The sequence below is a fragment of the Haplochromis burtoni genome, unplaced genomic scaffold, assembly GCF_018398535.1.
Source record: "Haplochromis burtoni strain Fernald_Lab_line unplaced genomic scaffold, NCSU_Asbu1 Contig_69, whole genome shotgun sequence".
In the NCBI taxonomy this organism is placed as follows: domain Eukaryota; kingdom Metazoa; phylum Chordata; class Actinopteri; order Cichliformes; family Cichlidae; genus Haplochromis; species Haplochromis burtoni.
This window is the reverse complement of record NW_024582430.1, coordinates 2,044,832-2,058,969: the sequence shown is the minus strand read 5'-3', so window position 1 is coordinate 2,058,969 and position 14,138 is coordinate 2,044,832. Positions and strand designations below refer to the sequence as shown.

Below are 14,138 nucleotides of genomic sequence, written 5' to 3'. Positions count from 1 at the left end.
TCACCAGGAAAGTATTTACCTGGGATATAAATCATATTTTCAAAGCACTTCTTTTTCAAACTGAGGAGTCGCCCCCTGCAGGTCATCAGAAAGGATGCAGGTTTAAGCTGCTTTTGCACTCTGTGCCTTCATCGTTTATCTTCTTTATTATTCCCAGATGTTAATGTAAGAATCATTTCTCATCTTTAATTTATCCAACTCGTCCTGCACCTCTCTGTCCTGGGATGAGATGAAACCTCAAACGTGTAAATTTCTGGTGACTTGAATTCCAAAAGAAGCCGATGAGTGATAATACAAGACTCCAGCAGCCGAACAGGCGACACACACACACACACACACACACACTCACACTCACACTCACACTCACACTCACACTCTGTGGTTAGAGGTGAGGAGCATTAGATGGATGGTTGGTGGAGGAGACAGGGGGAGGGGGCACCATGCCATGCTGAGAGCTTCCATGCCAAGCTGTCCACCAATCAGAATACACCCCCACCTACCTGCCCACCGTCCCCCACCAATGGGCTGGCTCTGTCTACCTGTCTGTCTGCAAACCAACCAATCAGACCACAGAATGAGGACACAGAAGAAGAAGGAGGAGGACAGACTGACAGCGGGCGTTCCTGGAAAATTCCTCCTCCACTCTTACAGCTCAGACCTGCGATGTTCAGGAGTTATCATCATTATTATTATTTACGCTGCCGCTGTTCCCCTGCTCAGGCACCAGCGCCCTACATTTCCCACAATGCACTGCAGAAAAATGGCATGAAGGTTGCTCAGTGTTACAACAAAACATTTTTTTTTTTTTTTTTTTTTTACTCTTGGCACTGTGTGACGTCATAAAGAAGATATCCTCATATGGTCATCTCAGACAGATGGTTTTTCAAACCATCAGTAAAAGAAAATAAAAAATAAAAAATAGAGCCAATCAGTAGAAAGTTGGCTCAAAAGGGGAGGGGCTAAACAGCCTTCTTCAGGCAGAAGGGGATGAGCTGCACCAAGGCTCAGCGTAAGACAAATAAGGATTATTTTAAACTCTGAATCATGCAAAGCCGCTCTGGGGCACTTCAGGAAGAAGCAGGGTTCAGTTCAGACGGGATGCAGCCGTCCTCACAGAGCCGAGCTGCTGCTAAAACTACAACACTGAGCTTACAGCTGAAATAATTTATTAGCAACAATCCCAATTAATCATGTGACCTCTGAGCGCAGTGTACCTGTGGAGAGCTGCGACTGGGACCTCCTGCGGGAGCTGCTGGGAGTTCTGGAGGCGGAGGAGAGGGTGGAGCCGGCGCTGCTGGCCCGAGAGATGGGGAGAGGGACCGGGGTCACCGGGGGGGAGTCCAGCTAGAGAGAGGTCAAAGGTAACTTTTGTTAATTGTCTCATAAAACCAATTATTTCTACCCTACATCACACAGTTAACCCCGCCCTTATTCAACAGCTGATCGTGAATAAACCAAAGAAGAAGAAATACGTCTTTACCTCAACGCTGTCGTGGGTGGGCGAGGATGACGTGGACGAGTTCTCGTGTTTCCTGGAGGACGAGGAGCTCAGCTCGACGCTGCGAACCCTCTGAGCGAACTTTAGCGAGCAGACCGACTCGCTCATGTTGCTGGGCAACGGAGAGACCTGATGATGATAAACAGGAAGTCGTCACCTTCATCAAAGCCCTGTGGGGTTGTTCAGGTTGCTGCTTTTATTGGCCAGCTCCTGGACTCACCTGCACCATCATCAGGGTCTTGCTGTCTCCACTCAGCGAGTCCTGCAGCAGGTACGTGAGGCGCGAGTTTCTGAACGGGACGTGGGAGTGTTTGCTCCGCAGCGCGTTGATGACATCGCCAAGCGCCGACAGGGATTTGTTGATGCACTGAGCTTCTCTGAGCCGACTGCCCTCCGCCCCCGACTTACCAATCCGCTCCGAGCCCGCCAGGTCCACGAGGTTCAGCTTCCCTAAACCGGAGCACAGCAGAGTGAGCACCACATGGAAAGTCATTGAATCTAACCAGGATGTTTCTTCAGAGGGCAAACTGATGAAATCTGGACCCCTTATTGAAAGTTTTTGGGAATACAGCTATGTTGTAAAGATAATCTTTGAAATAAGACATTTTTGGGACAGGAAGAGTAAAGTTTATGTGGAAATGATTTTTTTGTAAAAGACAAAATATTTGGTAAGTCAGGTTTTTCTTTTTAGAAAGAGGAGACCGCTGATCTGATCCACACTCTGGTACCTTTTAAGGGCTGTTTGATGGTTTGGTGTCCTGATAATACTGTGCATTAACACAAGTCCTCACACAGACACCTAAACAAACGTGTGTGTGTGTGTGTGTACCTAGCGTGCGGTTGCCAGTGGCTGTGTTGAATCCAGACACCGTGATGATGAGCAGAGCGTGTGACCGCGAGCTGTGCTCGTTCAGGTTGGTGCAGGCTGTCGCTCTGTTGACGTGACCCAACTCAAACACCTGCAGACAGGTAAACAGAGTAACCGTGAGCCGCTGGGAGTTAAACACATCATTCCTGCGCACGATGAATTTTAGATCCACATGTTTGCAAACAGTAAAAAAAAAAAAAATCCACAAAAGTTGATTATTGTTTTTTGTTTGTTTGGTTTTTTTACATTTAGTTTTGCTGCAAAACAAACAAGCCGTCATCCATCATCACAGGAAGACAAATGATCATCAGGCATGTTACACTAAAGGACAAGCAGGAAGTCCTCACCTTGTTGATGTCCTCGGGACTCTGCACGGTGATCTCGGTCAGTCCGGGGACGTAGAGTTGGCCGCTGCCGTCGGGATTCATCTTTATGTCGAGCTTGTCAGACGGATTCTCCCCGAGCAGGTCCCTGAAGGCAACAGAGGCGTTTGAGTGCCTGCAGGTTTCGACTCAGGGCTTGAGTGCAACAACGAAGGCTGATTAAAACAGAACTCAGGGGCCCTCAGGGGTCTGAAGAGATCCGTAATTTGCAGCATGAAACAAATCTTTAACCTTTCACCAGCTGCAGCTCGTGAAGCTTTTCTCCCATTTCTGCGTTTTTCTGTTTCGTGTTGTTCAGTCTGATAATCTGAGTTTAATCTGACCTTCAGAGCTCTGAATGTTTCTGCCAAGAAAACCTTTCGCCAGATGTTGAGCTCTGACTCTTTGCACAGATGTTTTGTTACACAACAGCTGGACAGATGGAGTGGCCCAGCTTTACATAACTGCACTGCAGCTGCTCCCATACGAGGAGGCGGGAGTAAAACCTGCGATAACAGACCTCCACACTTCAAACCCTGAAACACATCCTCATGTTTCCTCATCGCTGTAAACACAAACACTGTAGTTTACATGTAAATGAAGCCATCATCAGTCTACAGGGTCAGAGGCCCTCAGACGGGACAGCTCTCTCCTCACCGCAGCGTCTCGTTGTAGATTTCCACCATGCTGACGGTGATCTTATAGTCCCAGTCTGGAGCTTTTTCCGATACCTCGGAGAACAGCAGCCGCAGAGCACGCTGGTTAATGCCGGGGTTATCAGCGACACCCTGAAGGTCCACAGGCAGAGGAGGCGGAGTTTACAGGTGTATTCAGCGACATCTCGATTAAATTTTACTTACATTTGAATTTGTGTCTTGTTATTGGAGCAAAAACTGAGCTTTTCTGAGCGGATAAATGTCCTACCTCCATGGTGTAGGTTTTCCCGGAGCCGGTCTGCCCGTAGGCGAAGATGCAGACGTTATAGCCGTCAATACAGGAAGTGATCAGAGCCTGAACCTCCTGAAACACCTGATGAGCCAATCAGAGAGAACCAGCAGATGAGACGCACGCCTTTATTCACAATCACCACAAAAATCATGACCGATGGGGTATCTGCTCACAAGACGAGCCTCTGACCTGGAGGTCGTTTCGGGCTTCATTATTTTGAAGTTCAACAATCTAAACGTTCCGAGGACGCTCACCTCTTCCTGCGTGGCGTGAGGGGGGAAGACTTTATCCAACTCAAAGGTCATGACCTTGCCCTTGTTAGAGAGGTAGAGGATGGCGTCGTCGTCCGAGTCGAAGCTCAGCATGGTTTTGGCATCGGCGGAGTCCTGCTCCTCCTGACTGACCGGCCGGACGCGACAGAACACACGGATGTTACCTTGGAGACCAAACACAGCAGCACGGTGAATTTAGAACATTTTGTTCTGACCAAACAGACGACATCATTTCCTGAATCTGCACAGGTGCTCAAACATCTGCCAGGTGAGATTATCGGTCTCTACCAGAGCAGCTTTGCATGAATCATGGCTCAAAATAATCCTTTATCCTCCGCGGAGTTCATTCTCCATCTGAAACAAGCCGATTTAGAGCTCCGCCCTCTTTATGCCAACTTTATTCTGATTGGCTGCCCCTCTGTACCTGTGTTTGATGTTTGGAGTAGCCTGATGCTTAAGTTTTTGGTATGAGCTCGTCAGTAAGACATGACAGGAAACAAGGAAAAGCAGGTTCTCACCTCCTTCAAAATAAAATGCAGCTATATGCTCCATGTTGCAGACTAATATGTGCTTCTTTAAAGCTCTTTAATAGAAGATTTCTGTTTTACCAAAGTATTAAAATCTGTGATCAGGTGTGTGAGCGAGCAGGTGAGAGCGGGAGCTATGAAACGTTCGGACAGAAAACACAAAGCTTGTTTCAGACCTTTGAGTCGAACCAGCTCGTTGTGGCATTTCTTCCTCAGGTTCATCTCTCGCTTGTATTTACGCAGCAGCTCCTGGTTGGTGCTGCTCACCTCACTGATCACCTGGCAGATCTGACACACACACACACACACACACACACACACTTTATATTTATAAAATGACTGCAAAATCATTTGTATGAATTAACACTTATAGTTTTTTTTTCCCCCATTTAAAGGGCGTCTTGACTCGACCCATCTCTGAGCGTAACCATGACGGCGGGGCTCTGACTCACCTCCTGCTTGGCCTCCGTGATTGCTTTGTCCAGCATGAAGGGGAAGTCCTGTACCTGCCTCTTCAGACAGTTGTAGTCCGAGGTGAGAGTCCTGAGGGCCGGCTGCAGGCTCAGCAGGTTCATACGCACACCTGTAAACAACAACAACAAATGAAGCTAACGAGGAAGCATCAAGACCTGCAGTTCCTCCAACATCCAGCAGAGGCAGCAGTGAGTCGGTCCCTATAGACTCCCAAGTTAAAACTTTGCAGCAGAAATAAACGTGTTTACAGCCGGATACACAAACTGTTCGGTCTCTGCAGATGATTTTCTCCTTTATAATGCCTGGTAAGTCGCCTGCATTAAAATTTGCATTATTAGGGGTGTGGCCTCTGTAGCTTTCTGCTGACTTCACCTCAACTAACCAGAGTCCCTGAACTGGACCATGTTTGTGCTGTTGGAGCATTTTTAATGTCTTCAGGTGACCAATAATATGGCTGCAGTGAGGTTACTGTGCTAACAGACGCTCCAAGATGTCTGAGTGATTTTATTTGGATGTTACCAAGAACACAGGATACCTGCGTCTCTGTGATGGATACACACAACATGGGAATGGTCACAGAGTCCATATACACAGTCTGCGGTTCAGACCAACAGGAAACTGCGTCTGACCTGCGAGGTTCTCGTGGACGGCCTTCATCTCGCTCTCGGCTCGGATGAACGCCTCCTCGATGACACGGTTCTTCTCCTCCTCCAGGTTCTGCATCTCCGCCTCCAGCTGACCCTGAGCTCGCTCCATCTCTCCTTCATAGACCAGGATCTGGAGGGCGGATGCACACAGGTGGAGGCCAGTGTCAGAATACACACCCGAGCACATCATAGAGTTTCTGCCTTTGCGTTCATCTGTACGACGAGCCTCACGGAAAACTTTTAAATATCCCCGATTCAAGTTTGACTTGTTTCCATAACGTTAAACATTATGTGAAATGTTGATACTAATTAATGACATTTTAACCAATGAGAATTAAGCTGCAGATAATATCAACATAAATTACAAAAAGGCCAAATTACATTTACAGTTATTTCAAAATATAAATACATTAATTACAGATCTACAGTTTCACTAATAAGAAATGAATGTTTTTGCTAGTGAAAAATAAATGTAGGCATCTTTAATTAGGATGGGACTAAAATGACTTACTGATGCTACTTGGAAACTCAAATTTTAAATATAATTTCACATTTACAGCTAAAATTATTGGATTCACAAGAACTCAGAATTTAATTTTACATTTCAAACATGGAATTTCTTAGAGGATAACTTCCATTAGCAGACTGTTTTCATGTTTAATTAAAGTTATATTCAGAATAACATTACATCAGCTGTACCAGACACAGCTGATCACAAAGCTAACAAGACCACGGAAACATCTCAGACTTTAGTGACGCTTCAAATGCAGCGAGGAGAAAAAACCTTCAGGATCACCAGCAAACATCAGCTAACATCGGTTAGCTAAGCAGCAGTTAGTAAATATTTTTTACACACTGTCAAAGCGAACAGCTAACACAAAAGCTAGTGTCACAGGAGAACACAGGTGTATCACACAGGTAAATCTGATCACACAGGTGGAACAGGAACATACGGGAAGGCTTCTTCACACTGATGACTAACGGTTCATCCAGCAGCTGCTCGCCAGGTTGGCTGATACCTGGAGCTGGGCTAACGCTTTCTTTATGCTAAACTAGAACAACCAAAATAAAAGCTTTGTATTTTAATGTGAACACAGCCTGCAATAACCAGGGAGCACTGGGACAGTTACTGGGATGGTTTAAAAATCACACACTGGGTGATCACACAGGGTCTGAGGCTCTGAAGCGTCCCAGTTAAACCAGTTCAAACCACCGATTTTAGAAACTCTCATAAGCTGCCACACACACACACACACACACACACCCACACACACACACACACACACACACCCACACCCACACCCACACACACTTTGTCTTCATATTTAAATTTTTATCCAATTAAACCAGATCTTTATTTCTGCCATCACATCGTTGCACAGCCGTTTTGCCCTCATGTAATCATGTTTTAATAAAACTTGTGTATCGTGTCTTTGCATCGTAACAAACGATGGCGTCAGTGGCTGACGTGTCTGGTTTATCTGGCAGCTTCAGTGCCGGCGCTCTCGGTCAGGGGCGGTCGCTCGCTGTGACCTCTGTTCTCTGAACACTAATGATGTCACGGGGTAGGCGGGGAAAAGGACTGGGTGGCCAACCTTCGATAACCTGCGAACCACCTCGCTGTTGCGCCGGCCGACGGCCTTGGACAGGAGGCCGCACAGACGGCCTCGATCTGCAAGGAGCTGCAACCGGATGCATGCGGAGAGGAAAAGGTGAAGCGTAGGGGTTAACCTGGAAACTGGCTGATCTGAGGTCTGCTCATAGGAGAACCTCATCACCTGCCTCACCACACCACAGGTGAAGAAAACGTCTGGTTCACATCAAAATGATTTATTCTGACCCAACATCATCTATGCGTAGTTAGAAAAGCACTGAACAAAAACCGACTTCTGCTCGTAGCTCCTCTCCAGCTCGTCTCCTCCTTCACGTTCATAGAGCTGCCGGAGACATTAAAGAGGAAGACGAGGAAAAGGCAAAGCTGGCTTCTGCAGGTTGGGTCATGCAGCACTTCTGGAGCCTCTACGGTAACCGGACGAGCTGACGTGCGACTGCAGGTGAACTTACCTGCGTCCTAAGCTGAGCGCAGGTCCTCTGCGACTCGTGCAGCTGCGTCTCGAGCTCTCGCAGCAGCTGCCTCTGCGCGGAAAGCTGCTCCTGCAGGGCGTTGTTCTTCACCTGCAACTCGGCCACAGCTTTCTGAGAGTCCGCCGACTCCACCTCCACCGTCTGCGTCACATACTGAGGAACACCAAACAATTAGAGCCGATTAGATTTAGTTTCCACCCAAGACGATGCTGCATTCTCATGGTAGAGTTACTCAGCTACTTCAGATCTAATGGAACTCCTGAAAAACTGAAGGCATGAATCTAATCTCCTTCAACCTGACCAGCATCCTCACTTTGACTCTGGGGGGCATCGCTGCCTGTCTGGCGAGCTCCTCCTCGCACTCCTGCAGCCGGAGGGTGAGTTTCTGCTCAGCCTCCCCCTGCCTCCGCCTCGACTCCTCCAGCTGCCTGCGGCTGTCGTCCAGCTGCCGGGTGGAGTCATCCAGCTGCCGTTGGAGGGCCTCCGTCCTGGAGCTTTTCTCCAGCAGCTCTCTCTCCAGCTCAGCTAGCCGCCGCTCCCTCTGCCGGGCCTGGGTCTCCCAGCGGGACACCTCCCTCTGCAGGGCCTCCGCATCCTGCAGCACACAGCGAGGAGTTTAAACTCGTCAGCACACCTGGAGCAGGCTGCTGAGCGAGCCCGCGCACATGCACGTTACCTGGCTGTGGGGGCAGTGGCTGCAGGTCTCTGCGGCAGCATCGAGCTTCTGAAGCTTTGAGCTCCTGCATGACTTCAGCTCCTGCTTCAGACGCTCATTCTCCACCACCAGCAGCTCCAGCTGCTTCTCCAGGTCTGTCGCCCCCTAAAGGACACAAAGACACACAAACACCTTAATGTCTGTCAGAGTGTACCAACATTTAACACAGCTGCACATTAGGGTCCTCACAAAGGCCGGCCCAGCCTCCTGGCAAAATTTGAAATGATGTAAAAATGTGAAAAATAAAGTCGTGTGTTTGTGGCCACTGTTTTTGGGCAAAATGAAACTGGTTCTGTGTAGTAGGACGTTTGTTTGATGTTTGCATGTCTGCAGCACTGCAGAGTCCTCAGGAGGGACGCATTAACCTGGCAATCAATAAAAGTGATTTGAAACAAGTGAAAACATTTTTCCTGTACGTGAAACCCGACCTTCTTCTAAAGCTGACTTATTGAGTTGTTTTATTAGGAAAGTGTTTCTCTCATTAAGCTCCACTTCCATTTACTGAGACGTATGAAGTAAACATTCTCCTGAATGTTGGAGAGTTTTAAAATAAATAAATAAATAAACCAGGAGGGGAAATTTCCCATTAATCGATAACATCATGACCACATGACCGAGTGCTGTCTCACTTTTCCTGGCTGGACAATGAGGACATTTGTTCTGCAAAGCAGGAACATTTTTTCCAAAGTCAGGATGTTGTTGCATAAAGTCAAACACTTTTGTTGCAAAACTGGGACATTTTACTGAAAATGAGTCGTTTTTGTCAAACAGGAGCAACAGGGAAACTGCATCCAGCCCTCGTTTTGGAACAACCTTCAGACGAGCTTCAGGTTTTGAGTCAGGTTAAAGTTTAAGATGTGGGTCCTACGACTATAGCATGCAAGTGTCCCCACACAGAACAAAGACGCATGCGTTTTTGAGGAACATGGTCCAACATGGTCCAGCAGGGTCTCACCAGTTCAGAGCGAAGTCTCTCCACCTCCTGGGTCTGATCCAACAGCTTCTCCTCCAGCTCCTCCACCTGCAGATGCCAAAGAACATCATTAAAAGGTAAAAAACAAACTTTTAACCCTGTTCTTATATCTTGCACGTCTCAGTTAAACATGTCCATTTCAAGATGCGCCGGCTCAGCTGCAGATCGCATTCGGATCAGCTTTCTGCTGAATGTCACCACACTGATTCGATAGTTGGGATCTTTGCGTTTGCACCGTGACGTGTCGCTGAGCTGCAGATCGGACCGGCAGCTTCGTTTTGTTGATGTAACAAATCTGTCAACGTTTCTGACTCGCTTTACGTTTGACGCCAACGTGCAGATGTCAGCCCGACAGCAAAGAAAACACAAGAAATATTCAGTTAAACACCTTCGAGTGTTCAGAGTCTGAACACACAGAAACACACAGCTTTGGATTTACTGTCCTGAGAATAATCTCAACGCTGATCAGAATAAACTATTAGAACTTAAAGATCCTTCGCCTGAACATTCATGTTCATGTGTTCAGTATTGCAGCAGATTCACTAACAGCTGTCTGTAACACCACCAAATCCTGCAAACGGGAGCTTCTAAACAAATATCAGAGCTGCAGGCCGTCCTGTTACTCACGACTACAAGCTAGCTGATATCGTATGTTTGTGTCCCCCTAAAGCATTGTGGGAAGTGTCAGGCCTGCCTTGTTTGATCGGCGGGTTTCCTGCAGACGTACCTGTGTGCGCAGCCGAGTAACGAGCTGCTCTTCCTCTGGACAGCTGAGACGATCCGCAGGGTCACTGGGCTGCACCACCCTCACACCTACAAACACACAGACGCGTTTACGTCACTGCAGAGGACTGCAGGGCCTGCCATCTTGGAATAAAATGAAAGATCAGTCGCATCGAGTGGAATCGTCTGTCTACAAACACTGACCGTTGGGCGTCTCTGACGTCTGCTCCTCCTGTAGCGTCTTAACGCCTCCACCCGTCTTCTCTTTGACACTTTGCTGCAGCTGCTGGACCAGCAGGTGGCGGGCTACTTCTTCAGAGTGAAGTCGAGCCTGAAACTCGCAAACTTTGTCCTGTAGGGTCTGAAAACACACGACAAGCACAAATCAATCAGCGGCAACAGTTATCCAGGCTGTGCAACTGATTCTAGAAGCTCACAACAACGTCTACACGGTCACTACGACCTCTGCCTGTCAGAGACAAAAAGGGAAACGCTACAGAAAAATACAAAAGAAGAAGAATCTACAGCGAGCAACAAGGACAGTGAAGGTTTTTACGTTGGCAGGAGTCCACCAGCATGACCAGGTGACCCTCTGCAGATGAAGACGGCATGAAAAACAAAAACGGAGGGAATGATGGACGGACAACAAACGAGGGAAACCAGAAATCTGACAGGTGCAAGACAAAGAATAAAAGTGAACATCTTTTATAGTCTGGGCCTCCAGCCCTCATTCGTCAGTCTGTTGCAAACATTTGCGTGTCGCCAACGTCACCTGACGGAGCAACAACACTCAGAGAGCGTCAGCAGTCGTGTCACAGATGTGACGAGCAGGACGACAGGAAGCGTCCCCGAGGCGTAAACAGACAGAGGCTCGGTCAGCTGAACATTGTCACTCTCTGCTGATGTCAGCTGCGAGTCAGCGCCGTCGCTGCAGACATGCCGCCGTGCAGCATGAAGTGAGCGCGCTCAGTCGAGCCTCAGTTCATGCTTTTACGGTCGTTTTAAGTCTCCTGATTAGTCGATTGTCTGTGCTGGTCGTTTACCTGGATAATCAGCTGCTGGCTGGTCGCGCTCGTTTCACTGAGCTCGGCGGTCAGAGAGGGGCGCTGCGAGAAGGCGGTGCTTGGCAGAGAAAGGAAGGAGCCGTCGTCTTCACCATCACTCATCAGGAAGTCCACTGAGCTCGCTGCGGAGACACGGGAGACAGCTTAGTTATACGACGTCACGTGTTACTCAGCATCATTTCCATTTAGTAATATTTTAAAAGTTAAAATTAAAAGTGCATCTTCCAAAAGAAGAAGACACGGATCCTCCGACTGAACGAGGAAAAATCTAACAATGGCTCGATTGTTAAAGTTCACGTGTTAAAACCTCATTGTGAAATTAAACTATGGGCCCACCTTGATAAGCTCAGAAGAAAAGCACCTTCTGAGTGGGTGTAAGGTAATCTATAAGCAGATTGTAAGTGATCAGTGATTATTGAGGTCACAGCGAGAAACAAGCTGAGCTCCTCTCTCTCAGCTCCCGTTCTCCTCCTGAGTAAACCTGCAGCTCCATGGAAACCAGTCCAACCAGATAACTACTGATAACAGCCACTGACACATTAACCTGCTCACAGAGGTGTGTGTGTGTGTGTGTGTGTGTGTACACGTTGCCACAAGTTTCTTTAAGTGTGTGAGGCCTCAAATCTTATCAACCTGAGAATAATCCGCTCTCTGTGCGCACGCACACACACACACACACACACACACACACGCACGCACACGCTTTCATATCTTAGTGAGGACATCTAATGGGGAGAACGCTTTCCTAACCCTAACCCTCAAAAACAAATGCCTAACACTAACGCTAACCCTCAGCCGTAACCTAACCATAACCTAGTGTAACCCTGAAAGTAAAACCACATTTTGAGCCTCAAAAATGCCTTAAAACTTGTGAGGACAGGACTGTTGGTCCCCACAAATATGTTTAAGCAGGTACACAAACATACACACAAACCCGTTTTTCCATCTTTGTGAGAACCCTTAGTCACACCTTGACTTGGCCGCTCCTCAGGGATGAGAATTTCACACATCTAGACGGTTGAGTTAAACGACTAAGTTATGTGCCGCTTATTTAATGAAAGACACGGAAGAGATCCGCTTATTCTGCAACACCTTGTACAATACGCCCGTGGTGTGTTAACCAAACGTCGTTTGCGAGGAAGTAAAACCGAATACCGCTAAAAGACAAAAACGACTGTCAGGGGAAACTATTGTTGTAAGCTACAGGAGCTCACTGCAAAGCAAAGCTATGTTCAAACCGCCTCCATCTGACAATATAATGGCACTCCTCACTCACATGACTCCAGCTGGCAGACATGAAAACAAGTGTGCTGTGAAACTGTGTATTACTTTATTGCAATATTGGGCACTGACGGTCAGTGTGACGCCCAATATTACAATAGAAAACAACAAACTAAAGTCTCGAGCTATTCGTCTCTTTTCCCTGATTTTGTTTGAATTGTTTTTCTTATTTGTGCTTTTGCTCCAGGTGAACAAAGGGCCCATAAAACCGTTTAAATCTTATCTTCTGTAAGTCAGCTGTTCGCCGACCTTCAGACATTGTTTTTGTGTTTTCTTGTCCAAGTTTAACATTCAGAGCTGCATCGTGGACTCAAACTGAGCAGAAAACCTGCTTTAAACCAAATAATGACGGATTAGAAAACAGGATTACACAGAAGTACTGCGCGTTTGCTTTTCCTGCATCACAGTAAATGTTTACACATGGAAGAAAAAAAAAAAAAATGCTGAAACCTCAGCTCACAGGTCCGACACGCTGCTGACGTGTTAGAAATTACAGATCTGACAGTCCGCATTCCTCCGGCCTCCAGTTACACTTTCATATTTCATCACTTGGTTGCGATTTTGAGTATGACCCAGTTTGACAGGGAAATACTGCAGCGTCACTGCCTTCACCTCAATATCCCTCAGCCTCTATAAAGCGTTTCAGCAAAGAAGATCCCACTGACCAGTTTTGTTCTGGCTAAATAATCAAAAGAGTTTTAATGGAGACCTTGAAGAGGACATTGCACAGTAACCAAATCCACGTCAGTATCCACCCTGAATTTCACAGACGGCGGCTCGTCACCACTTTGTTTAAAGCCTTTGTTGTTTGGCAACAGACAACCTGCATTTCCACCACAGGAGGAACCCACAGTCCAAATGAAACTCCGGGGAGAGAGTTTCATCACCAGGAGATTCCTTTCCTTGGGACTTTCACAGGGAGAAAAAAACTGCAGATTTATCTTTCAATAGATGACAAAAGGTGAAGTTACTGACTCGTTAAAGTAAAAATGCCCCCCTCCCCAAAAAAGTATGATGTGCTTTACATGATGCCTCCCCTGTCTTCATAGCCAGCCTTAAAAACTAACAACAGAAATCCATCCATCCATTTTTACGCTTTCAGGGGTGGAGATGCCCAGACCTGCCTCCCCTCAGCCACCTCCTCCTCCTCCAGCTTTCCAGCAGGGACACTGAAGCGTTCCCAGACCAGCCAAGATATAGATCTGCCCTGAGGTCTCCTGCCAGTTAAACACCTCATCTAGGAGGCACTCGTGAAGCATCCCATTCAGAACAACCAACTGAACTGTGGGAGTAACATCTCTAAGGGAGAACCCAGACACCAAAGTAATTTATGAAGATTCTCAAAGTTTTAAAAGTGAAAGCACTGCACAAACCATGAAACAGAAAACTCTAATTTAAAAGAAGTGGCTTCTAAAGTCTCAATGAGCTCAGATGTGCACGTCTTAAATATGTGACGTATGCTGTGTGCAGAATATTTCTTCATTTGAGATTCCCCGAACAAAAGACTGAAAATCGCCCCGATATCAGAGCAAATGATCAACTCATTACACTCAAGTCAGCAAATCACAAAGAGGAGACGACAGACGAATGAAGCGCCTGGATGTGTCGACTCAGCAGGGACACAAATCAAAATGGTGCATAACAATTCAGAAGAGTGCAGGAAACACACACACACACACACACACACACACACACACACAC

The 14,138-nt window shown here is 47.1% G+C and overlaps 1 protein-coding gene across 1 annotated transcript in view; it reads right to left on the bottom strand.

Annotated features, from left to right (window-relative positions):
* kifc3 (kinesin family member C3) overlaps nt 1-14,138 on the bottom strand; it is a gene marked incomplete in the record, with an annotated part of 28,304 nt that overhangs the window by 2,164 nt on the left and 12,002 nt on the right. Inside the window, 20 exon segments of the mRNA XM_042221575.1 lie at nt 501-547; nt 1,215-1,344; nt 1,481-1,627; nt 1,719-1,948; nt 2,328-2,457; nt 2,714-2,837; nt 3,386-3,516; nt 3,653-3,757; nt 3,931-4,112; nt 4,652-4,763; nt 4,928-5,058; nt 5,579-5,726; nt 7,661-7,834; nt 7,995-8,276; nt 8,358-8,501; nt 9,352-9,417; nt 10,097-10,182; nt 10,297-10,453; nt 10,649-10,684; nt 11,136-11,278. Of these exon segments, the coding sequence (XP_042077509.1) occupies nt 501-547; nt 1,215-1,344; nt 1,481-1,627; nt 1,719-1,948; nt 2,328-2,457; nt 2,714-2,837; nt 3,386-3,516; nt 3,653-3,757; nt 3,931-4,112; nt 4,652-4,763; nt 4,928-5,058; nt 5,579-5,726; nt 7,661-7,834; nt 7,995-8,276; nt 8,358-8,501; nt 9,352-9,417; nt 10,097-10,182; nt 10,297-10,453; nt 10,649-10,684; nt 11,136-11,278 (2,705 nt within the window).